Raw genomic sequence first — 25,590 nt, 5'->3', positions numbered from 1 at the left:
AATCTGAATACGGACGTGCCTCGCGCCAGCACAGCCGGGCACAGTGATGCGAAAAGTGTCCACGTGAGGTGAGCGGAGGCGAAGAAGTGGAACCTAAAAACAAAAGATGACAGAATAATAAAAGAAAGGGCTGTTTACAACAGCAACAAAATAATAACTTTGCTACAGCCCATGCAACGTATTCTCTACAGCGGGGATGAACAGGCTTTTCAGGTGACCATTTTTACGCAGCCCGTCAATGAAGAGGACTAGGTGCTTTTTAAATTCACCTTTCTATCTTCTGGATTCCGGATTGTGACAAGTGCCAGAACAGGACAGGGGCGTCCAGAACCAGAAGTACAGAAGAGGAACTTCGGGGAGTGTTCACCTATAGCCTGCCTTTAAACGGTAGGGGATAGGGTCTTCTCACCGCCCACCCACCTGACGGAACATTCGCGTCTGCTTTGTCCCAAACCCCGGAGCCAAGACGTTGCTGCGCAGAGAGCCGTGTGGCCCCAGACCCAGCACCGGAGCCCGCGTGGGAAGGTCGGCCCTCGGTGTCCTCCAGACAGGCGGGATGATGGTCCACTGCGCCGGGTGCGACAGGCCCATCCTGGACCGGTTCCTACTTAACGTGTTGGACCAAGCCTGGCACGCCAAATGCGTCCAGTGCTGCGAGTGCAACTGTAATCTGACAGAGAAGTGCTTCTCCCGGGATGGGAAGCTCTATTGTAAAATTGACTTTTTCAGGTAAGGATTCAGAATGGGGATTCAGGCGTAAAAGCAGGGCTTGCCAAAAACTCAGTAAGGAGAATTATAAACATCCTGCTTCTGAAGGTTGTCATTCTGGATTTTGTTTTCTTGTTTTTTGTTCGTCAGTGTATTTGTTTCAAATCAAATGCTGAAATGGGATTTCATGTCACAATGCTCAAAATAGCTCTCGTTTAAGCGTCAATCACATAATTAACCAGATATTATTATGTAGGCCTACACATTGTTTTGTGGAAATGGATATGGTTTACCAAGGCCTATTTCACAGGATGTATTTCCCCTATAAGCGACATAGCATACATATAAGTTACTTGAAATGTTTAAGAATGTCACTTCAAAATAATAATATTTATAGCCAAAATAAGTAATATTGCAGCCATGGCACATTGGCATCTTGGCAATTAGTGTCACATTGGTTTTGCAACAAAAATCATATAATTATTAGGCTAATAAATAAATCATAGTTATAGGTTCACTTTGAATACCACAACAATATTTAGCATTTTGACAGAACCATATAATAATTGCCTAATATGGCCACGTTATCACTCTTTGTCCGCATGATGTGTGTTTTTAAAGAAACAAAGTGTGTGTTCTGACAATACGAAGCATTAACTTATAATTGAAATATTTTCAATTCCTGCATTTTTTTCGTTCTGGAGGCGACTCCATATTGATGAGAGAGAGATTACCAAATCAGCATGAGGCGCATGACGAGGTTTCTGGCTCGTGATGAGGTGGATTAGGCCTATTTATTAGGGGGGAAAAAAATGTATGAAATGAAATGTATGCATTCACTACTGTAAGTCGCTCTGGATAAGAGCGTCTGCTAAATGACTAAAATGTAAATGTAAATGTAAGTTGCTCTGGATAAGAGCGTCTACTAAATGACTAAAATGTAAAATGTAAAATGTTAATAATTGTTATTATGACACCAATAATATCACTTGTATTTATAAATTCATATTATGGGAATATTCTAAACATTATGTGGGCTTGAATATTCAAACTTCTCTTAATCCATTCATGCAGACATGACAGTTTAAATCTATTTCTAAATCAGCTCCACTTTCCTCAAACCCGTACTCTGTTTCCACTTTTGTTTGTTCCGTATATATTTTAAAACCTCTCCATTAGACCTACACCATCCGCTCAGTTCTTCAAAGTGTTCCATGTAATTCAGTGATAAGTACAGGCCCTTGTTTGTAGCATCATAGCAATTATTTATTGTGTCAGCTTTTTCCCGTCTCCCCAAACAAATTGTTTAATGACATGTAAGGCCCAGTGTTTAAGCCTTTGTGATGGCATTGTTGCCCCCAAACGACCTTGACCATCATATTAGCCAGCTCCCATCAAGCAGTGGATTTAAATGGCCCAACCATTAGCCAGGAGAAACAGTAATCACCCTAATGTGGCCATTTGCTGTGTAAGTAGAGCGGTGGCCTGCACTCGCCGCACCGGAGGAGGCTGGGCCCGGGCCGTCCATGTAAAAGGCTACAGTGGAGCGATACTATTGCAAATGGATCGAGAGAGAGATTCCGTAGACTACATTAGTGTTCAAATAAAGGGGCTTGCCTGAACCGCTCGTTCAGTAGTGCCCTCGTGCAACCGCTTCCCAAAATCCAAAACAACAGCCCCCCTCTCACACCCTCAAACACACGCTATCTCCAACACTCACACCCTCAAACACAGCTATCTCCAACACTCACACCCTCAAACACACACTATCTCCAACACTCGCACCCTCAAACACACACTATCTCCAACACTCGCACCCTCAAACACACACTATCTCCAACACTCGCACCCTCAAACACAAACTATCTCCAACACTCGCACCCTCAAACACAAACTATCTCCAACACTCGCACCCGCAAACACACACTATCTCCAACACTCGTCACCCTCAAACACAAACTATCTCCAACACTCGCACCCTCAAACACACACTATCTCCAACACTCGCACCCTCAAACACACACTATCTCCAACACTCGCACCCTCAAACACAAACTATCTCCAACACTCGCACCCTCAAACACACACTATCTCCAACACTCTCACCCTCAAACACACACTATCTCCAATACTCGCACCCTCAAACACACACTATCTCCAACACTCGCACCCTCAAACACAAACTATCTCCAACACTCGCACCCTCAAACACACACTATCTCCAACACTCTCACCCTCAAACACACACTATCTCCAATACTCGCACCCTCAAACACACACTATCTCCAACACTCGCACCCTCAAACACACACTATCTCCAACACTCGTATTATAATTGAAATATTTTCAATTCCTGCATTTTTTTCGTCCTGGAGGCGACTCCATATTGATGAGAGAGAGATTACCAAATCAGCATGAGGCGCATGACGAGGTTTCTGGCTCGTGATGAGGTGGATTAGGCCTATTTATTTCACATCCGAGAGAGAAACACCAAAATAAGGCTTCCCATTCTCCATCACTTTATGTAGGCCTACATTAGCATACATTTTCTTCCAATGCAACACAGGCATTTTCAACCATTTACCTTGTCGAGTTATCCCTGGAAATGTTGAGACGTTGAATTACGCTATTGTATTCGTCTGTCTATCTAAATAACAAAAATCTATCCACCAAGGTTTTTGCATGTGAAGAGGGTGAATGTGGATTAACAGGAGATTTTCACGGTAAAAACGTCCTATTCGGTTTAATCCTCGGATATCTCCGTGGTCACATTGTGCTGACTGTCACTAATGCGTTAGCGTGGGTTTATTAATATAACAACTCCATAAAGAATGTGAAAATGTATGGTTTTCTATTCAATGTTGAAAATCTGTCTAGCGCACATTGTAGGCTATTTCGTATCAAGTAGAATGTTAGATTTGAACGAAAAGTATTTCGAAATAGGCTACCCTTTCTTCAATTATGGCAAAGATGTAATAGCCTGCAATAAAAAAATATATTTAGTATGTTATTGATTATTTATTAAGATGATGGTTATTGTTACTACTATTGTTATTATTAGGCATATTATTATTAAAGGCTATCTATCTATCTGTTGTCATTGTTGAAACAGGCATTTTATCTTGTTATGTAAAATCTCTTTACGACAGATTTAGTTAGATTTCGTGGTTGCAATTTTAAATTCAGGCTACTCACAAAAACATATAGGCCTGTAATTTTCCTTTCTTTATTAAGACTCACGCTGGTTGAACGCCGTCTACTTATTTCCATAAGTAAAAACTGTACAATTTCCTGCTCAAATTCAGGATGTTGATTAGTATTTTAGTCTCAGAGTGATTTTACATCAACATGCTTGTTGTCTCTGTCCTCTCGCTTTCTTTTCAGGAGGTTTGGGACGAAGTGCGCAGGATGCCTCCAAGGCATCTCTCCCAGTGATCTGGTGCGCAAGGCGCGCAGCAAGGTGTTCCATCTCAACTGCTTCACGTGCATGGTGTGCAACAAGCAGCTGTCCACGGGCGAGGAACTCTATGTCATCGACGAAAATAAATTTGTTTGTAAAGAAGACTACCTGAGCTCAGGGGCGATCAAGGAAGTCAACTTGAATTCAGGTAATTATTCTTAAAGGGCCAGTGCAGTCAAAAACGTGATTTCCTGTGTTCCACACTATGAAGTTGGAATACTATGAACTTGTGAAAAAGATTATAATGCCCATTTAGTGGAAGAGCTGTTTGAAAATACATTTCAGCCTGTTTTGGTGGGATGGAGTTTTGGACTGCCTGGTAACATCACCAGGTGGTAAATGACTTAATAGACAAATAAGAAAGAGAGTTCCAAACCTCTCTGCCAATAACAGCTATTTTTCAATTGTCTCCTCCTCACTCAGACCACTCCCAGACAGTCCTAGCAAAATTCTTGCTTGAGAAGAATAGCTAAGAAGCTATTTTTGTTTCTTTTTTTTTACCATTTTAATTTAAAACAATCACAGTAAGGTACCTAATTGTTACCCAGAGATGATTTGATTTTGAGATTTAAAAAAAAAACGGCTGCATTTGACCTTTAAGGGTTTCAATAGTGAGTCTTCTTATATTACTACATGGATACAAACATATCAATGTTCTGTTGGTCTTGGAAAATGTCTATAGGCCCGCTGATGTCTGAAAATAAGGGACCGTTTTTCTTTGTTGATTTTCTGATTGTTTCAACGTGGGATCTCGTTACCATACACTGGTATACATCCAATCAAACCAAAACCATAGACTGCTTATGGTGGAGAATGAAATGACTTGTTCATGATATGAAACGCCACTACTGCTTGGATGTATTTGTTGGCATCCTGAAATGGGATAGGCCTATATCACATATTTACAAATCCCACGGCAAACTAAGATGTATGAATTCGAAAAACTATGTTACTCACCTTTAAAAAAAAAAAAAAGAAGTATCCAGAGGCATAAGCTATATAGCCACCGGCCGCCGTAGCCGTGTTGAGTCTACACACCTCGGTCAGGAAATTCAGAACCATGGACAGGGTTGGTGTCTGAGCGTTAGCTCTGGCTCTGCATGATTTGGGGTAGGCTGTCGCCTGCGTCCAATCTCACCGCTGTTGAAGTAGTCTTATATATGGATACATAATTTTTTATTCTATTCTGTGTCGTATAGCACCTAACGTCACATGGTCAAACATGTGTAGGCCTATATGGAGAATTCGTCTGCAAGTGACTTCTCCTCTATTTATCTCAAAACAAATATCTCAAAAATGTAATTATTTAAAGAAGTTGATATTGATAAGAGATTACGCCTATATATTGGGTGTTTGGAACCAAAATTGATAGGCCTAAGTCAACAACAACAACTGTCGGAAAAGCGTATTGTGTTCGAGGAGTTGTCAGGCTCCCATCACTGGCACTCGATTTTGTCTTTAGATCAACAAGGTGACGGATAACATGTGTATCATCGAAAGACGTGACATTGATTTTAACCCCTCGTTGCGTGTCTGTTGCTTCAAATATGAACAACATATGACTACTGACATTCTTGCCGGCTCAATGGACCGCATATAGAGCATGTGTAGCCTAGTGTTTGATGATGTTCCAGAACAAAGCATCTCCGCGTCGCTGAATGCATCTGACCATATAGTTAAGGCTTATCAATGCTATAATATCCTGTTTGGTACATTTCTCAAACAGCCATCCCCTCGGACAATGGCATGCTGTTATCGTGCGACGCAGCGGGTCCTTGGGGATCCTAGCTCCCTTGAGCCTAGCTCCCTTTTTTTGTTTCACGTCACATGCATAATTTCTATTTCCATATGTCGATCCGCTTCAGGTCACACGCGGGCAGGGTTGAGTTAAGTTGGTTACACCTGTTTTATTTGCGACTAGATTTAAATGGGTAAATCCAGGCATTTAGACTGTTTCATATGGACTTGGTAAAGTGTATTTTTTTAATGTAAATGACACTCAAAGGGCTTCCATAGGCTATTTGTATTTTGTGAGGCATCATTGTTCCACGTATTCTGGTTTATTTCTGATTAGACAGACTACAGAATTAATCTAGCGGCACACAGAAGGCCTCATGATATCTCCGATTGAGACCTTTCCATTCTCTCTCGTTCCCCAGTGTCATCATGCACAGACAGAAGTTTATCGCCGGATCTCCAGGACCCGATGCAGGATGACACAAAAGAGACGGACAATTCCACATGCTCAGATAAGGACACGAACAATAACGAGAATGAGGAGCAGAGTTCGGGTACGAAGCGGCGAGGTCCGCGAACCACCATCAAAGCCAAGCAGCTGGAGACGCTGAAGGCTGCCTTCGTGGCCACGCCGAAACCCACCCGACACATCCGGGAACAGTTGGCCCAGGAGACGGGACTCAACATGCGGGTTATACAGGTAGAATAGTATTATATACTTTACTTGAGACTATACGTTTTTGGTTGATAAAGAGCCTGGTTTTTATTTGGCCAAGTTAGAATTTCTACTCCCATATGGAATAGAATACAATTGAATAGAATAGAAGCTGGGTGGATCTGTTGATTTCCCAGGTCCAGTGGAGAAAACGGTATGGGTTTTTTCTATTTGTGTTTGATGAGCACCGCTAGGTTTTGATAGACTACTGGTGTTGTAAGCAACGTGGGCCTGTCTGCTGTCTTCGACATTCTTGATGAATTAGAATAGATTGGATTTTAATTTTCCCTGAAATTAGAGCGAGATTTAATTGAAGACTTAATTGACAAAGTGAGAGTGAGAAGAAGAAATGTCACAACAGGTTACTATGAGGTTATTATCTAGTCCAGATCCCTAAAACTATGTGTACATTGAAATAGGCCTATAACTGATCTACCTTTCTATGGAGGGAAAAACATATTTTGAATAAAATATGAGAAAAATACCTTTTAATGAAAACGTTGAAAACAAGACACATTCATATGAAATGTTGATTGACAAATCCATAGGATCGTCATAAGATCAACTCGAGAGTTATTGAACATCCCTCCCTGGGAAATAGGAATGGGGTCTAGAAACCACAATATTAATTCGAGATGTTTATAGCGTTTGGGATATTTTTGTAATATTTTGCTACACTATCATGCGATAAAATAGCATAATTGAGATTGCTATTTCTTTAAAATACATTTTTAGTAATCACACATTGGCAATTGGCTAGGCTATTTATCTTCTATTGTATATTGACTTCTGTTTGATAGTTATTGTTCTTTAAAACAACACAGAAATGATGATTTGAATAATATGAATGAAAGATGGAAGACGTTTGTTTTTTTAATAATATGACAGGAATATTATATTTTCTGTTGATTTCTTATTTATTCTTAAAGAAAGTATAATGACCAGATGGCATGCACTGTCAAAAGTGGGACAAGAGGCTTTGTATAAAAGGCATAGGCATTCCAGTATGTACATATTTAAATATGTATCTGTAGCCATAGTCATTTAAATGTTGGAAATATCATGCACTGTTAATGGTTTTAACAGCCAATAATTTAACAAGTGACATTACAAAAAAAGCCCACAGCACTGCACAGAAATACTGTGAACAGGTGATACAGGAAGGTGTTATAGAGATATAGTAAAACAGTTTATTAACATCCCAACCAAGACAATGGAGATGTTTTAGGGAGCAGTAGTTCAGTTCAGTCAAGGAAGTGAAAATACTCCTTTATTTTCAATAAGGATTTCTCACTTCCTGAATTGACTGAAATGAAAACTGAATTGACCTCTGTTAGGGAGAGCTGATGTGAGATCATGATCACTGTGAGTGAGAGGGACATAACATTACTGTTTACGTCCTAGAAGTGGAAATGTGGAATTTATCATCACTGCTGCCCAACACACTCAGGTCTCCAGGCTTTTAGTCTTAACCTCTATAATTCTCTGATCTTTGTCACACACATACGCACACGCATGAACAAACTCATGCACAGACACACTCTCAAGCACGCACGCACGCACGCACGCACGCACACTCACACACACTCTCTCTCTCTCTCTCTCTCTCTCTCTCTCTCTCTCTCTCTCGGTGTCTGGGTTCAGACTGTGTTAGGGTGATTAGCACCGTCTCTGCCAGCTGAGATGTGGCTTTTTGTGCGCTTACAGTAATTATCACTGATTTCCCAGATTTACATATCGTACACCCCCCTCGCTCCTCTCTGTCCTCACTCATTTACTGCCAGACAGTCTCCTCTCTTCTCCTCTCCTCTTAGACCAGGCCATGCGTAGTGTAGCATAGCACCTTCCCAGTTTCATGTCTCCACAACACTGAATCGATCCCATTCATCTCTGATTAGCAACATCATAATGCACTGTGATATATAAAACCAAGATGGTGGCCAGTTTCATGGCCATCATCTCCCCCCTCATTTGCTGTGTAGTAACTGCCGATGCACCCTGAGCAGGGAGCCCTCTGGTGTGTGTGTGTGTGGTAATCCCTAAGAAATGCTCTCTCAAGGGGAGTGAAAGCATTTCCATAAAAATGTACCCAACAGTTAGACAATTGTTCTCAATAGGCAGGTGTCGTCTTTGATGGGAAAAACATGGAGAGGAATGTGTGTGTTTTGTTTGTTAGCCTTCCCTGTAGCTCAGTTGGTAGAGCATGGTGTTTGCAACGCCAGGGTTGTGGGTTCGATTCCCACGGGGGGCCAGCACAGAAAAAAGAAAAAAAATGTATGAAATGTATGCATTCACTACTGTTAGTCGCTCTGGATAAGAGCGTCTGCTAAATGACTAAAAAAAATAATTAAAAAAGATTAAAAAAAATGTTAATCTCCAACGCAGTGGGATTGTGCCTTTGGTGTAGCCTAGCTGGTGTTAACATGCATTATTATGCAGTGCCGATGCAGAGGCACAACAAGAAATGGGTTATGTTTTTAGAATGCGAAGCTCCATATGTTGGACATTTTTACATGTTTCTCTTCTCTTTTGTTCCCGTTCAAATACTTTATTTGACTCCAGTGATGAATGTGTTTCATTTCTCTGCTTACTAAGTTGTGTTGAGTTGAGGCCTGCTGAGTTGTGTTGTTGTAATAAGGCCCGCTGAGTTGTATTGTTGTAATAAGGCCTGCTTAGTTGTGTTGTATTGAGGCCTGCTGAGTTGTATTGTTGTATTGAGGCCTGCTGAGTTATTGTATTGAGGCCTGCTAAGTTGTGTTGTTTGATTGAGGCCTGCTGAGTTGTGTTGTTGCATTGAGGGAGGCCTGCTCAATTGTGTTGTTGTATTGAAGCCGGTAGAGTTGTGTTGTTGTATTGAGGCCTGCTAAGTTGTGTTGTTTGATTGAGGTCTGCTAAGTTGTGTTGTTTGATAGAGGCCTGCTGAGTTGTGTTTTTGCATTGAGGGAGGCCTGCTCAATTGTGTTGTTGTAATGAGTCCTGCTGAGTTGTGTTGTTGTATTGAGGCCTGCTGAGTTGTGATGTTGCATTGAGGCCTGCTCAGTTGTGTTGTTGTATTGAAGCCTGCTGAGTTGTGTTGTTGTATTGAGGCCTGCTCAGTTGTGTTGTTGTATTGAGGCCTGTTCAGTTGTGTTGTTTTATTGAAGCCGGTAGAGTTGTGTTGTTGTATTGCGGCCTGCTAAGCTGTGTTGTTGTAATAAGGCCTGCTGAGTTGTATTGTTGTAATAAGGCCTGCTGAGTTGTGTTGTATTGAGGCCTGCTGAGTTGTATTGGTGTATTGAGGCCTGCTGAGTTATTGTATTGAGGCCTGCTAAGTTGTGTTGTTTGATTGAGACCTGCTGAGTTGTGTTGTTGCATTGAGGGAGGCCTGCTCAATTGTGTTGTTGTATTCAAGCCAGTAGAGTTGTGTTGTTGTATTGAGGCCTGCTAAGTTGTATTGTTTGATTGAGGCCTGCTCAATTGTATTGTTGTAATGAGGCCTGCTGAGTTGTTGTATTGAGGCCTGCTGAGTTGTGATGCTGCATTGAGGCCTGCTCAGTTGTGTTGTTGTATTGAAGCCGGTGGAGTTGTGTTGTTGTATTGAGGCCTGCTCAGTTGTGTTGTTGTATTGAAGCAGGTAGAGTTGTGTTGTTGTATTGAGGCCTGCTCAGTTATGTTGTTGTATTGAGGCCTGCTGAGTTGTGTTGTATTGAGGCCTACTGAGTTGTGTTTGATTGAGGCCTGCTGAGTTGTGTTGTTGTATTGAGGCCTGCTGAGTTGGGTTGTTGCATTGAGACCTGCTGAGTTGTGTTGTATTGAGGCCTACTGAGTTGTGTTTTATTGAAGCCTGCTAAGTTGTGTTGTTGTATTGAGGCCTGCTGAGTTGTGTTGTTGCATTGAGGCCTGCTGAGTTCTGCTGTTGTATTGAGGCCTGCTGAGTTGTGTTGATGCATTGAGGCCTGCTGAGTTGGTGTTGATGCATTGAGGCCTGCTGAGTTGTGTTGTTGTATTTAGGCTTGCTGAGTTGTGTTGTTGTATTTAGGCATGCTGAGTTGTGTTGTTGTATTTAGGCCTGCTGAGTTGTGTTGTTTGATTGAGGCCTGCTGAGTTGTGTTGCATTGAGGCCTGCTGAGTTGTGTTGTTGTATTGAGGCCTGCTGAGTTGTGTTGTTGTATTGAGGCCTGCTGAGTTGTGTTGTTGTATTTAGGCCTGCTGAGTTGTGTTGTTGTATTGAGGCCTACTGAGTTGTGTTGTATTGAGGCCTGCTGAGGTGTGTTGTTGTATTGAGGCCTGCTGAATTGTGTTGTTGTATTGAGGCCTGCTGAGTTGTGTTGTTGCATTGAGGCCTGCTGAGTTGTGTTGTTGTATTTAGGCCTGCTGAGTTGTGTTGTTGTATTTAGGCATGCTGAGTTGTGTTGTTGTATTTAGGCCTGCTGAGTTGTGTTGTATTTAGGCCTGCTGAGTTGTGTTGTTGTATTGAGGCCTACTGAGTTGTGTTGTATTGAGGCCTGCTGAGTTGTGTTGTTGTATTGAGGCCTGCTGAGTTGTGTTGTTGTATTGAGGCCTGCTGAGTTGTGTTGTTGCATTCAGGCCTGCTGAGTTGTGTTGTTGTATTTAGGTCTGCTGAGTTGTGTTGTTGTATTGAGGCATGCTGAGTTGTGTTGTTGTATTTAGGCCTGCTGAGTTGTGTTGTTGCATTGAGGGAGGCCTGCTCAATTGTGTTGTTGTAATGAGTCCTGCTGAGTTGTGTTGTTGAATTGAGGCCTGCTGAGTTGTGTTGTATTGAGGCCTACTGAGTTGTGTTTTATTGAAGCCTGCTAAGTTGTGTTGTTGTATTGAGGCCTGCTGAGTCGTGTTGTTGTATTGAGGCCTGCTGAGTTGTGTTGCTGTATTGAGGCCTGCTGAGTTGTGTTGATGTATTGAGGCCTGCTGAGTTGTGTTGTTTGATTGAGGCCTGCTGAGTTGTGTTTCATTGAGGCCTGCTGAGTTGTGTTGTTGTATTTAGGCCTGCTGAGTTGTGTTGTTGTATTTAGGCCTGCTGAGTTGTGTTGTTGTATTGAGGCATGCTAAGTTGTGTTGTTGTAATAAGGCCTGCTGAGTTGTGTTGTATTTAGGCCTGCTGAGTTGTATTGTTGTAATAAGGCCTGCTGACGTGTGTTGTTGTATTGATGCCTGCTGAGTTGTGTTGTTGTATTGAGGCCTGTTGAGTTGGGTTGTTGTTTTGAGGCCTGCTGAGTTGTGTTGCTGTATTGAGGCCTGCTGTGTTGTGTTGCTGTATTGAGGCCTGCTGAGTTGTGTTGCTGTATTGATGCCTGCTGAGTTGTGTTGTTTGATCAAGGCCTGCTGCGTTGTGTTGCATTGAGGCCTGCTGAGTTGTGTTGTTGTATTGAGGCCTGCTGAGTTGTGTTAATGCATTGAGGCCTGCTGAGTTGGTGTTGATGCATTGAGGCCTGCTGAGTTGTGTTGTTGTATTTAGGCTTGCTGAGTTGTGTTGTTGTATTTAGGCATGCTGAGTTGTGTTGTTGTATTTAGGCCTGCTGAGTTGTGTTGTTGCATTGAGGGAGGCCTGCTCAATTGTGTTGTTGTAATGAGGCCTGTTGAGTTGTGTTGTTGTATTGAGGCCTGCTGAGTTGTTGTCTTGAGGCCTGCTGAGTTGTGATGCTGCATTGAGGCCTGCTCAGTTGTGTTGTTGTATTGAAGCCGGTGGAGTTGTGTTGTTGTATTGAGGCCTGCTCAGTTGTGTTGTTGCATTGAAGCCGGTAGAGTTGTGTTGTTTTATTGAGGCCTGCTCAGTTATGTTGTTGTATTGAGGCCTGCTGAGTTGTGGTGTTTTATTGAGGCCTGCTGAGTTGTGTTGTTGTATTGAGGCCTGCTGAGTTGTGGTGTTTTATTGAGGCCTGCTGAGTTGTGTTGTTGTATTGAGGCCTGCTGAGTTGTGTTTATTGAGGCCTACTGAGTTGTGTTATATTGAAGCCTGCTATGTTGTGTTGTTGTATTGTGGCCTGTTGAGTTGTGTTGTTGTATTGAGGCCTGCTGAGTTGTGTTGCTGTATTGAGGCCTGCTGAGTTGTGTTGTTGTATTGAGGCCTGCTGAGTTGTGTTGTTGTATTGAGGCCTGCTGAGTTGTGTTGTTTGATTGAGGCCTGCTGAGTTGTGTTGTTGTATTTAGGCCTGCTGAGTTGTGTTGTTGTATTGAGGCCTACTGAGTTATGTTGTATTGAGGCCTGCTTAGTTGTGTTGTTTGATTGAGGCCTGCTGAGTTGTGTTGTTGTATTTAGGCCTGCTGAGTTGTGTTGTTGTATTTAGGGCTGCTGAGTTGTGTTGTTGTATTGAGGCCTACTGAGTTGTGTTGTTGTATTGAGGCCTACTGAGTTGTGTTGTTGTATTAAGTTGTATTGATGCATTGAGGCCTGCTGAGTTGTGTTGTTGTATTGAGGCCTGCTGAGTTGTGTTGTTGTATTGAGGCCTGCTGAGTTGTGTTGTTGTATTTAGGCCTGCTGAGTTGTGTTGTTGTATTGAGGCCTACTGAGTTGTGTTGTATTGAGGCCTGCTGAGTTGTGTTGTTGTATTGAGGCCTGCTGAATTGTGTTGTTGTATTGAGGCCTGCTGAGTTGTGTTGTTGCATTGAGGCCTGTTGAGTTGGGTTGTTGTTTTGAGGCCTGCTGAGTTGTGTTGCTGTATTGAGGCCTGCTGTGTTGTGTTGCTGTATTGAGGCCTGCTGAGTTGTGTTGCTGTATTGAGGCCTGCTGAGTTGTGTTGTTTGATTGAGGCCTGCTGCGTTGTGTTGCATTGAGGCCTGCTGAGTTGTGTTGTTGTATTGAGGCCTGCTGAGTTGTGTTAATGCATTGAGGCCTGCTGAGTTGGTGTTGATGCATTGAGGCCTGCTGAGTTGTGTTGTTGTATTTAGGCTTGCTGAGTTGTGTTGTTGTATTTAGGCATGCTGAGTTGTGTTGTTGTATTTAGGCCTGCTGAGTTGTGTTGTTGCATTGAGGGAGGGCTGCTCAATTGTGTTGTTGTAATGAGGCCTGTTGAGTTGTGTTGTTGTATTGAGTCCTGCTGAGTTGTTGTCTTGAGGCCTGCTGAGTTGTGATGCTGCATTGAGGCCTGCTCAGTTGTGTTGTTGTATTGAAGCCGGTGGAGTTGTGTTGTTGTATTGAGGCCTGCTCAGTTGTGTTGTTGCATTGAAGCCGGTAGAGTTGTGTTGTTTTATTGAGGCCTGCTCAGTTATGTTGTTGTATTGAGGCCTGCTGAGTTGTGGTGTTTTATTGAGGCCTGCTGAGTTGTGTTGTTGTATTGAGGCCTGCTGAGTTGTGGTGTTTTATTGAGGCCTGCTGAGTTGTGTTATTGTATTGAGGCCTGCTGAGTTGTGTTTATTGAGGCCTACTGAGTTGTGTTATATTGAAGCCTGCTAAATTGTGTTGTTGTATTGAGGCCTGCTGAGTTGTGTTGTTGTATTGAGGCCTGCTGAGTTGTGTTGCTGTATTGAGGCCAGCTGAGTTGTGTTGTTGTATTGAGGCCTGCTGAGTTGTGTTGTTGTATTGAGGCCTGCTGAGTTGTGTTGTTTGATTGAGGCCTGCTGAGTTGTGTTGTTGTATTTAGGCCTGCTGAGTTGTGTTGTTGTATTGAGGCCTACTGAGTTATGTTGTATTGAGGCCTGCTTAGTTGTGTTGTTTGATTGAGGCCTGCTGAGTTGTGTTGTTGTATTTAGGCCTGCTGAGTTGTGTTGTTGTATTTAGGGCTGCTGAGTTGTGTTGTTGTATTGAGGCCTACTGAGTTGTGTTGTTGTATTGAGGCCTACTGAGTTGTGTTGTTGTATTAAGTTGTATTGATGCATTGAGGCCTGCTGAGTTGTGTTGTTGTATTGAGGCCTGCTGAGTTGTGTTGTTGTATTTAGCCCTGCTGAGTTGTGTTGTTGTATTGAGGCCTACTGAGTTGTGTTGTATTGAGGCCTGCTGAGTTGTGTTGTTGTATTGAGGCCTGCTGAATTGTGTTGTTCTATTGAGGCCTGCTGAGTTGTGTTGTTGCATTGAGGCCTGCTGAGTTTTGTTGTTGTATTTAGGCCTGCTGAGTTGTGTTGTTGTATTGAGGCCTGCTGAGTTGTGGTGTTTTATTGAGGCCTGCTGAGTTGTGTTGTTGTATTTAGGCTTCATGAGTTGTGTTGTTGTATTTAGGCATGCTGAGTTGTGTTGTTGTATTTAGGCCTGCTGAGTTGTGTTGTTGTATTTAGGCCTGCTAAGTTGTGTTGTTGTATTGAGGCCTACTGAGTTGTGTTGTATTGAGGCCTGCTGAGTTGTGTTGTTGTATTGAGGCCTGCTGAGTTGTGTTGTTTGATTGAGGCCTGCTGCGTTGTGTTGCATTGAGGCCTGCTGAGTTGTGTTGTTGTATTGAGGCCTGCTGAGTTGTGTTAATGCATTGAGGCCTGCTGAGTTGGTGTTGATGCATTGAGGCCTGCTGAGTTGTGTTGTTGTATTTAGGCTTGCTGAGTTGTGTTGTTGTATTTAGGCATGCTGAGTTGTGTTGTTGTATTTAGGCCTGCTGAGTTGTGTTGTTGCATTGAGGGAGGCCTGCTCAATTGTGTTGTTGTAATGAGGCCTGTTGAGTTGTGTTGTTGTATTGAGGCCTGCTGAGTTGTTGTCTTGAGGCCTGCTGAGTTGTGATGCTGCATTGAGGCCTGCTCAGTTGTGTTGTTGTATTGAGGCCTGCTCAGTTGTGTTGTTGCATTGAAGCCGGTAGAGTTGTGTTGTTTTATTGAGGCCTGCTCAGTTATGTTGTTGTATTGAGGCCTGCTGAGTTGTGTTGTTGTATTGAGGCCTGCTGAGTTGTGGTGTTTTATTGAGGCCTGCTGAGTTGTGTTGTTGTATTGAGGCCTGCTGAGTTGTGTTTATTGAGGCCTACTGAGTTGTGTTATATTGAAGCCTGCTAAATTGTGTTGTTGTATTGAGGCCTGCTGAGTTGTGTTGTTGTATTAAGGCCTGCTGAGTTGTGTTGCTGTATTGAGGCCTGCTGAGTTGTGTTGTTGTATTGAGGCCTGCTGAGTTGTGTTGTTGTATTGAGGCCTGCTGAGTTGTGTTGTTTGATTGAGGCCTGCTGAGTTGTGTTGTTGTATTTAGGCCTGCTGAGTTGTGTTGTTGTATTGAAGCCTACTGAGTTATGTTGTATTGAGGCCTGCTTAGTTGTGTTGTTTGATTGAGGCCTGCTGAGTTGTGTTGTTGTATTTAGGCCTGCTGAGTTGTGTTGTTGTATTTAGGGCTGCTGAGTTGTGTTGTTGTATTGAGGCCTACTGAGTTGTGTTGTTGTATTGAGGCCTACTGAGTTGTGTTGTTGTATTAAGTTGTATTGATGCATTGAGGCCTGCTGAGTTGTGTTGTTGTATTGAGGCCTGCTGAGTTGTGTTGTTGTATTTAGCCCTGCTGAGTTGTGTTGTTGTATTGAGGCCTACTGAGTTGTGTTGTATTGAGGCCTGCTGAGTTGTGTTGTTGTATTGAGGCCTGCTGAATTGTGTTGTTGTATTTAGGCCTGCTGAGTTGTGTTGTTGCATTGAGGCCTGCTGAGTTTTGTTGTTGTATTTAGGCCTGCTGAGTTGTGTTGTTGTATTGAGGCCTGCTGAGTTGTGGTGTTTTATTGAGGCCTGCTGAGTTGTGTTGTTGTATTTAGGCTTGCTGAGTTGTGTTGTTGTATTTAGGCATGCTGAGTTGTGTTGTTGTATTTAGGCCTGCTGAGTTGTGTTGTTGTATTTAGGCCTGCTAAGTTGTGTTGTTGTATTGAGGCCTACTGAGTTGTGTTGTATTGAGGCCTGCTGAGTTGTGTTGTTGTATTGAGGCCTGCTGAGTTGTGTTGTTTGATTGAGGCCTGCTGCGTTGTGTTGCATTGAGGCCTGCTGAGTTGTGTTGTTGTATTGAGGCCTGCTGAGTTGTGTTAATGCATTGAGGCCTGCTGAGTTGGTGTTGATGCATTGAGGCCTGCTGAGTTGTGTTGTTGTATTTAGGCTTGCTGAGTTGTGTTGTTGTATTTAGGCATGCTGAGTTGTGTTGTTGTATTTAGGCCTGCTGAGTTGTGTTGTTGCATTGAGGGAGGCCTGCTCAATTGTGTTGTTGTAATGAGGCCTGTTGAGTTGTGTTGTTGTATTGAGGCCTGCTGAGTTGTTGTCTTGAGGCCTGCTGAGTTGTGATGCTGCATTGAGGCCTGCTCAGTTGTGTTGTTGTATTGAGGCCTGCTCAGTTGTGTTGTTGCATTGAAGCCGGTAGAGTTGTGTTGTTTTATTGAGGCCTGCTCAGTTATGTTGTTGTATTGAGGCCTGCTGAGTTGTGGTGTTTTATTGAGGCCTGCTGAGTTGTGTTGTTGTATTGAGGCCTGCTGAGTTGTGGTGTTTTATTGAGGCCTGCTGAGTTGTGTTGTTGTATTGAGGCCTGCTGAGTTGTGTTTATTGAGGCCTACTGAGTTGTGTTATATTGAAGCCTGCTAAATTGTGTTGTTGTATTGAGGCCTGCTGAGTTGTGTTGTTGTATTGAGGCCTGCTGAGTTGTGTTGCTGTATTCAGCAGGCCTAAATACAACAACACAACTCAGCAGGCCTCAATACAACAACACAACTCAGCAGGCCTCAATGCATCAATACAACTTAATACAACAACACAACTCAGTAGGCCTCAATACAGCAACACAACTCAGCAGGCCTCAATACAACAACACAACTCAGCAGGGCCTCAATACAACAACACAACTCAGCAACAAGGAGTGTTGGAGGCCACACATTTTCATGATGTGTCTGGGTTGGACAGTGTCCATGTTTGTTAGTTTACCTCCACCGCCTCCATCCCACTTTGTCCCTATTCCTCCCATTTCTCCAGTAATCTAAATTATATCTAAGTGGAGCCCTTTATTTCTATAGGTGATGTGCCTGAGTAAAGCTATTTTCTGGATTTTAATCTATTTGCTGTGTTGACACCGGTATCAAGACAGCAAACAAAACAAAAAACTATCATTGCAGAACGTACATAAAATGAGCAATGCTACAGAATTAGAATTCCTGTATGAGAATAAAAAGCATAGTTAAATAGCACTCCAAGTCTGTGGAAGGGACAAAACAATGAAGGTCTGAAATGAAGGTGGATTTAATTTGATGGTGATTTGATTTGATGATGATAGGAGTGGGCCTTTTAACTTCCTTGTCATTTAACTACCTTGTCATTTTAACTTCCTTGTATGTAGTTTTTAATTTGTTTTTAATTCTCTGCAAAGTGTGTTGTAACGCTAATGTGAAATGGATTATGAATACATCTGGTGAGGATTACTGTCCATTGTAGACAAGTAATGGACTAGAAATAAAGTTACATTTGATTCAACTTTGATTACGACATTCTGTGTGCTTGACACGCTTGTCTAAAATGCAGTATAAATAAAGTTGGTTCATTCCGTGAAAATGAAAATGATCTAAACTCAAAGAAAAATAGTTTCACTTAATTTGATCTGATAACAATCTTTGATCTTTTTCTTGGTCCTAGTTGTGTAACTCTTTCCTCTCCGTCCTCTTAGTTGTGATGTCATTTGATAACTCACAATCTCTTCCTCTCCGTCCTCTTAGTTGTGATGTCATTTGATAGCTCACTGTCTTTTCCTCTGTCCTCATAGTTGTGATGTAATTTGATAACTCACTGTCTCTTCCTCTGCCGTGGGGGCGCTCTGTGAGTTGTGGTGTTATTTGGTAACTCACTGTCTCTTCCTCTCCGTTCTCATAGTTGTGGTTGTTATGTTGGTGGGGAGGACTCACTGTCTCTTCCTCTCCGTTCTCATAGTTGTGATGTCATTTGATAACTCACTGTCTCTTCCACTCCATACTCTAGGTGTGGTTCCAGAACCGTCGGTCTAAGGAGCGGAGGATGAAGCAGCTGAGTGCTCTGGGGGCCCGGCGGCACGCCTTCTTCAGAGGGCCCCGGAGGATGAGGTCCATGGGGGGACGACTGGAGGACCCAGACATACTGGGCCCTGGGGCCTACGGATACTACACAGGTAAAATACACTCCCTGTTTGAGTGGTAAAATACACTCACTGTTCATTGTATTACATCAGACATTATGAATCTGTCGGTTTGGTCTGCGCGTTGAGTAAGAATGACACCACCTGTTGGAAGACAATGCTCACTGTTAGCTTACAAGTATCACTAAAATCTTGGTGAAGATTTTAGTGATACACAACACACATTACCCCCGACATGGTTTTCGTCAGGAATGCCATTGCCCACCTCTGTGCTGTCCAGCTCTGTCTAAACTGTGGGGAGACAAGGGTGTCGAATGCTCATCAAGTGACCTACTGGAACAATGTAGAGGATTCTTGTCACGTCCTGACCAGTATAGAGTATATTTGGTTATTGTAGTTTTGTCAGGACGTGGCAGAGGGTAGTTTATTTATGTATTACGGGGTTTTTTGGTCACTGGTTTATGTTTGTATTTCTATGGGTAGGTTCTAGGTTAGTTTTCTATGTGTAGGTTGGGTGCTGGACTCTCAATTGGAGGCAGGTGTTTCTAGTTGCCTCTGATTGGGAGTCCTATAAGTAGGTGTGTGTTTTGTTTGTTCAGTTGTGGGTAGTTGATTTTGCACTGCTATATGTGAGTACCTAGTCTGTAAAACTGTCGGTCTGTCGTTCTCTTTTGTTTATTGTTTTTCCGTGTTCACGTTTAGTTAATAAATTATCATGATGAACACGCAACCCGCTGCGCCTTGGTCTCATCTCTACGACGACAGCCGTGACAATTCTGAAATCTAGAAGGGAAAAAGAATGTTAAAATTAAGGCAGAGCATTCTGGAATGGGCTGAAGTGAACAACCATAGAATGATAAAAACAAGAGCATTTGTTAGTTAATTGTCAGTACAAAGCCGAATTATTAGATTTTTTTATTTAACCATTATTTAACTAGACAAGTCAGTTAAGAACAAATTATTATTTAAAATGATAGCCTACTGGGGCACAGTGGGTTAACTGCCTAGTTCAGAACGACAGATTTTTACCTTGTCAGCTCTGGGATTCAATCCAGCAACCTTTCAGTTACTGGTCCAATGCTGTAACCACTAGGCTACCTGCCTGCTGAAGAGAGATGTGTCTGAGGAATGAGTCCTATACTGCAGGGGTTCCCAAACCTTTTCACTCAGGCCCCCCTTCCAGCATTGGGGAACATCCTGCACCCCTCCTGCGCCCGAGAGCACCATGTATATTTCTCTGGGCACAAGCACTGTTCATGACACAAACTGTTCACATCCCTCTTCTTGGCGGAGAGAAAATGTTGCAGGTTTAAACTTATTTCCTGTAATTCTACAAATCTTGTCATGGGGTGCAGATACATGGTTTCAGTTTTATAGCAAATTTTCATGCAATTCAATACATTTTGCCATGTCTAATGGGTATTCATGTGACATTTGAGTGGCTCAAACATTACAACAACATCTATGGGTTAAAAAAACCTAGCTAAACAACGTTAGCTGACATGGCTGACAAGTTATAAATAGCTCTCTCTAAGGTACACAATGACTAACATGACAAGAGGAACTGATGATGCACTTCCCAATTTACAAATTACACCTTGTAAAAAGAGTTCCTTAAAAAATGTATTATATACAGTATATATATATATATACACTGCTCAAAAAAATAAAGGGAACACTTAAACAACACATCCTAGATCTGAATGAAAGAAATAATCTTATTAAATACTTTTTTCTTTACATAGTTGAATGTGCTGACAACAAAATCACACAAAAATGATCAATGGAAATCAAATTTATCAACCCATGGAGGTCTGGATTTGGAGTCACACTCAAAATTAAAGTGGAAAACCACACTACAGGCTGATCCAACTTTGATGTAATGTCCTTAAAACAAGTCAAAATGAGGCTCAGTAGTGTGTGTGGCCTCCACGTGCCTGTATGACCTCCCTACAATGCCTGGGCATGCTCCTGATGAGGTGGCGGATGGTCTCCTGAGGGATCTCCTGCCAGACCTGGACTAAAGCATCCGCCAACTCCTGGACAGTCTGTGGTGCAACGTGGCGTTGGTGGATGGAGCGAGACATGATGTCCCAGATGTGCTCAATTGGATTCAGGTCTGGGGAACGGGCGGGCCAGTCCATCAATGCCTTCCTCTTGCAGGAACTGCTGACACACTCCAGCCACATGAGGTCTAGCATTGTCTTGCATTAGGAGGAACCCAGGGCCAACCGCACCAGCATATGGTCTCACAAGGGGTCTGAGGATCTAATCTCGGTACCTAATGGCAGTCAGGCTACCTCTGGCGAGCACATGGAGGGCTGTGCGGCCCCCCAAAGAAATGCCACCCCACACCATGACTGACCCACCGCCAAACCCGTCATGCTGGAGGATGTTGCAGGCAGCAGAACGTTCTCCACGGCGTCTCCAGACTCTGTCACGTCTGTCACATGTGCTCAGTGTGAACCTGCTTTCATCTGTGAAGAGCACAGGGCGCTAGTGGCGAATTTGCCAATCTTGGTGTTCTCTGGCAAATGCCAAACATTGCCAAACACCTGCAGAACCAGTCCTTTATTGGGGGTGTCTTGCTAATTGCCTATAATTTCCACCTGTTGTCTATTCCATTTGCACAACACCATGTGGAATTTATTGTCAATCAGTGTTGCTTCCTAAGTGGACAGTTTGATTTCACAGAAGTGTGATTGACTTGGAGTTACATTGTGTTGTTTAAGTGTTCCCTTTATTTTTTTTTGAGCAGTATATATATATATATATATATATATATATATATATATATATATATATATATATATATATATATATATATATACCGTATATAATAATAATAATAATAATAATTGGGGGGGAACCCACAATCCCCCGCCGACCCCTCACTCCCCCAACGTGTTTGGGAACCACTGCTATACAGGAACAGAGCAGCGTCTGTCCACTGTAATTACAAGGGAGCCTTGAAGGATGGAACAGGGAGGGAGGGAGGGAGGGAGGGAGGGAGGGAGGGAGGGAGGGAGGGAGGGAGGGAGGGAGGGAAGAGGACAAAACCTTTATCCCTCGCTCCTAGCTCCCTCCGTTCTCAGCATTCCTCTTTTCAGCATTCCTCTTTTCACGCCCTTTTGTGCCTTGGTGGAGCAGTGGCACCTGTATTAGCACCACTACTCCCTCCATCCCTCTGGTCTTCTACTGCTCCTGCTGTGTGTGTGTGTGTGTGTGTGTGTGTGTGTGTGTGTGTGTGTGTGTGTGTGTGTGTGTGCGTGTGTGCGTGCGTGCGTGCGTGCGTGCGTCCATATGTGTGTGTTATTCTAACACCTCTCTCTCTCTGCCCCTCCCCCCTTTCTTCCCAGGGCTGCTTCAGGTTCAGGTTGATTCTCAAGGTCTGACGTAGCTAGCAGGGTTCTGTTTGTGGGACTCAATAATTAGCTTGTTTATTCAGTTTGGAGAAAAAAAACAGGGTCATCATTCCATTGCTAGTGGATTTATTCTTCCCCTCATTATCACAGTTTGTAACATAAGGTTGGCGTGCTGCTGATGTCGTAATGTAAAGGAGAAACATTTCTCTGTCTTGTTAGAAACAAAGCTTGATAAAATGCTGACTACATTTAACTGATCTTGACACAACGTGTGTGTGTGTGTGTGTGTGTGTGTGTGCCAGATTGATGATTTAAGTTGGATTAGGTAGTAAAAACAACATCATATACTATACAGTACATTAAACAAGACGTTCATATATTTCATGTGTTTTGGTTAATTATTTGAGCTCTTTCCCTCTGTAATACTGACATAAAGAATATCCACTAAAAGAAAAAGAGTATGGTGCCTAACAGAAATGTAGAGCATGTGATTTTAAATTCCTTTTTAAAGTGTAGTCGCTTTTAATAATAAAATAAGAACAACTCTAAAGTCAACTCACAAAAGGATGAGTGGAGCACTCAAAATCTTGGAAATATAGGAGAAAAAAATACATTTTTTTTAAGCGCGTTTTCACTTTAACAGAAAGAGTGAACCAAACCATTCCCTAACCCATTTCGTCCCTTCACCTAGTACCAGGGTGAATTTAAGAAGTATAGGCGTGTTTTGCACTTTTACTTTTCAGCTATACCAGTGAACTAAACCGCTCCCTTCCCCTCCTTGAAATGTTATAATGTACCTTAGGCTACTAAATAATGCAATTATTTACAAAATCTTGAACCTAGATGCAGGTCCATTTTTAAAAAGACGGTGAGATTCAATGTCAGTGATTTTGAATGTTGCTATATCAATTGCTTCATCTGTGTGCTGCACAATGAATTTCCTCATTAGATGATTTGTTTTCTAATCAAATCGTCTCTCCCCTTACAGAGTACCAGGGTGACTACTACGGAGGGGGAAACTACGAATTCTTCCCCCACGGCCCTCCCTCCTCTCAGGCTCAGTCTCCAGCAGAATCCCCCTACATCCATGGAGGGGCCATGGAGGGCTCTGTGTCAGCCCACCACCCCTCTGACGACCAGAGGTTCACGGACATGATCTCCCACGCAGACACTCCCAGCCCAGAGCCCGGCCTGCCCAGCTCCCTGCATCCTGTCCCTGGTGAGGCATATGGAGGGGGGCCCAGCCCACCATTCTCCCTGGCTAGTAACTCCAGCTACAGCACCCCCATGTCCCACCCTGGACAGGAGATGGGAGAGACCACCGTCTGGTAGACTAGAGCCTGGGTCTGGGTCTGCGAAAGGGATGAGGGTTTCGTTGGGGGGAGGGTGAACTTCCCATTTTCGATTCAATCAACACGGGAGATGAATTTGAAGACATTATGAATAAGTAGTTATGAATTAAAAATGGCGTTTATGTATTTGTTAATGGGGATTTTTCTATTCACGGATTGCTATTTTTGAATTGACTTGCTGAATTGATGGAGTTGAAATGGAATTGTTCCCCCTGACTCTTATCCTTCACGTGAAGGACTGAGGATGGAAGATGTGGTGGCTTCGCTGGACATATCTGAACTTTGTTGTGCTATTCGCTGCCCTGTTCAGCCCCGTTAGTAGAAATACACTCCCACCACCTCTGGGAAAAATGAACTGGGATTGGAGAAAGAAAGACGCTTCAGCGGTTGCTCTTGCCCCCGTATCACCCCACACCCTGAGAAGCGATCGAGGTATCCAATGATGGAGACTAAGGACACTTGATAAGAACACTTGATATTGCAGAGAGAGATAAAGAAAGAATACAAGCCAAAAGGGACGATTTATGTATTTAATTTTTTGGTTTCAAAACTGTCTTGGTTTTTTATTCTAGCCTACTGTTTCTTAAAGGCACAGTGTTGTAGGCCTAACTGGTCAGTTCCTCTTCTGCATAACAGATGTTTTACTGGTACACCAGTCTCCTATTGTAATATTGCTTCCAATACAAAGCTCAAATACAGACAAATACACTTGTTCGGTGTTTTAACTGTTTCTAAGCACAACCACCTTTGATTTTAGCTTCAACACCAACAAGATAAACCCTTCAGGGGGCTATAGTGCAGAGCAGATATCTGCTTGATGACAGAGATGACAACAGTCAGTTTAGTGTGAAGGCAGGAGAGTCATTTGCGGTAGCCAGATAAACATGTTAGATACCAAAGACATTCTCATTGACAACATTTATGTGATCCCTTTGATAGCCTTTGAACAACTCTACTGCAGCTTTCATAAAGGCTCATAGTGACATACATGAATTCTTCTGGAATTCTATACAATATACATGCACATACATTCCTCACCATGTTGACCATCAATTCTAGTGAGGTGTTCCTGATAGATGGTCTCACTGTTCTCGTATAGGATCTCTATATGGTTATTCAGAACACACACATGCATAAGCCGCGCATACACACACACCCACACCCACCCCTCTCTAATCAAGGCCCCCTCCACACACATATCCCTCACGCCCATCCAGGCACCCCTGTCAGTCCCTCTCTTTTCCTCTCCTCCTCTCCTTCTCCACTTCTCCTGATCTTCCCTTTGTTAGTGTCCCTTTAAAAAAAAGCATGTTTTAATGGAAATGATTTTCAAAAGAACATTGAAGCCATAATGGAGAACGTCCTTCAGCAGCTGAGGTCTCCTTCTTCAATAGACAGAAAACTAAAGGAGGAGCCAGACAACATCTGTGACTTGCTACCCATCTGTCTGCCTAGCAGCCTGGCAACCATCGCCACCTAGTGGTCAGATAAGACAACTAAAGAGAAGGCTTTCCATCAGCCGTGTGTCAAATCAAATCAAATTGTATTTGTCACATGCGCCGAATACAACAGGTGTAGCCCTTACAGTGAAATGCTTATTTACAAGCCCTTAACTAACAATGCAGTTTTAAGAAAAGAGAGTTAACAAAATATTTTTGAAATAAACTAAAGTAAAACATAAAAAATGTAAAAGTAACACAATAACATAACAATAATGAGGTTATATACAGGGGGTACCGGTATTGAGTCAATGTGCGGGGGTACAAGTTAGTCGAGGAGTGTTTGTGATGTGTGCGTGACTGTGTGTGTGTGTGATGTATGTGTGCCTTAGGACTAGGCTTCAGGGACGCATATTTAGGCATGCAGGGACACACACAGACACACACACACATCCAAACTGAAGGACGACAAATTAGCCACAAAATGACAAGTACTCTGTCTGGGCAAGTGACAAAGAAAATACCAACCGCATACACAGCGTTTGGATTTCAAGCAATGTAATGCATACTATCTGTTCCCTATGAGTTATTATATCTATCCTATTATTGAAATAATAACTTAGTTGGTCTCTGTATGGGATCAAAACGAACATTTATTGAGGTATATCTCCACAATGTAAATGAGAGAGAACAAGAGAGAGAGAGTGTGTGTGTGTGTGTGTGTGTGTGTGTGTGTGTGTGTGTGTGTGTGTGTGTGTGTGTGTGTGTGTGTGTGTGTGTGTGTGCGTGTGCGTGTGCGTGTGCATGTGCATGTGTCTGTGTGTGAGAGAGAGAGTGTGTGTGAGAGAGAGAGAGTGTGTGTGTGTG

The 25,590-nt window shown here is 42.9% G+C and overlaps 1 protein-coding gene across 1 annotated transcript; it reads left to right on the top strand.

The window, feature by feature from the left end:
• Positions 1-23,988, top strand: LOC106568314 (LIM/homeobox protein Lhx5). The gene is made up of 5 exons (XM_014138540.3): positions 1-729; positions 4,093-4,316; positions 6,328-6,605; positions 18,435-18,600; positions 22,921-23,988. Exons 1-5 carry the CDS (start codon positions 557-559, stop codon positions 23,262-23,264), a joined length of 1,185 nt encoding a protein of 394 aa, XP_013994015.1. The 5' UTR covers positions 1-556; the 3' UTR covers positions 23,265-23,988.
• Positions 23,989-25,590: the final 1,602 nt, after the last annotated feature.

Source organism: Salmo salar, chromosome 13 (genome assembly GCF_965601325.2).
Source record: "Salmo salar chromosome 13, fSalSal1, whole genome shotgun sequence".
Lineage (NCBI taxonomy): Eukaryota > Metazoa > Chordata > Actinopteri > Salmoniformes > Salmonidae > Salmo > Salmo salar.
Note: the sequence above shows the minus strand (reverse complement) of the source record. Positions and strands in the feature narration are given on the sequence as shown.

Bases quoted from the DNA above. Each gene is read 5' to 3' on its own strand.
- LOC106568314 (XM_014138540.3), top strand. From the start codon at position 557: ATGATGGTCCACTGCGCCGGGTGCGACAGGCCCATCCTGGACCGGTTC. The intron at 730-4,092 runs GTAAGGATTCAG...CTTTCTTTTCAG, and splicing joins TGTAAAATTGACTTTTTCAG to GAGGTTTGGGACGAAGTGCG. The intron at 18,601-22,920 runs GTAAAATACACT...CTCCCCTTACAG, and splicing joins GGCCTACGGATACTACACAG to AGTACCAGGGTGACTACTAC.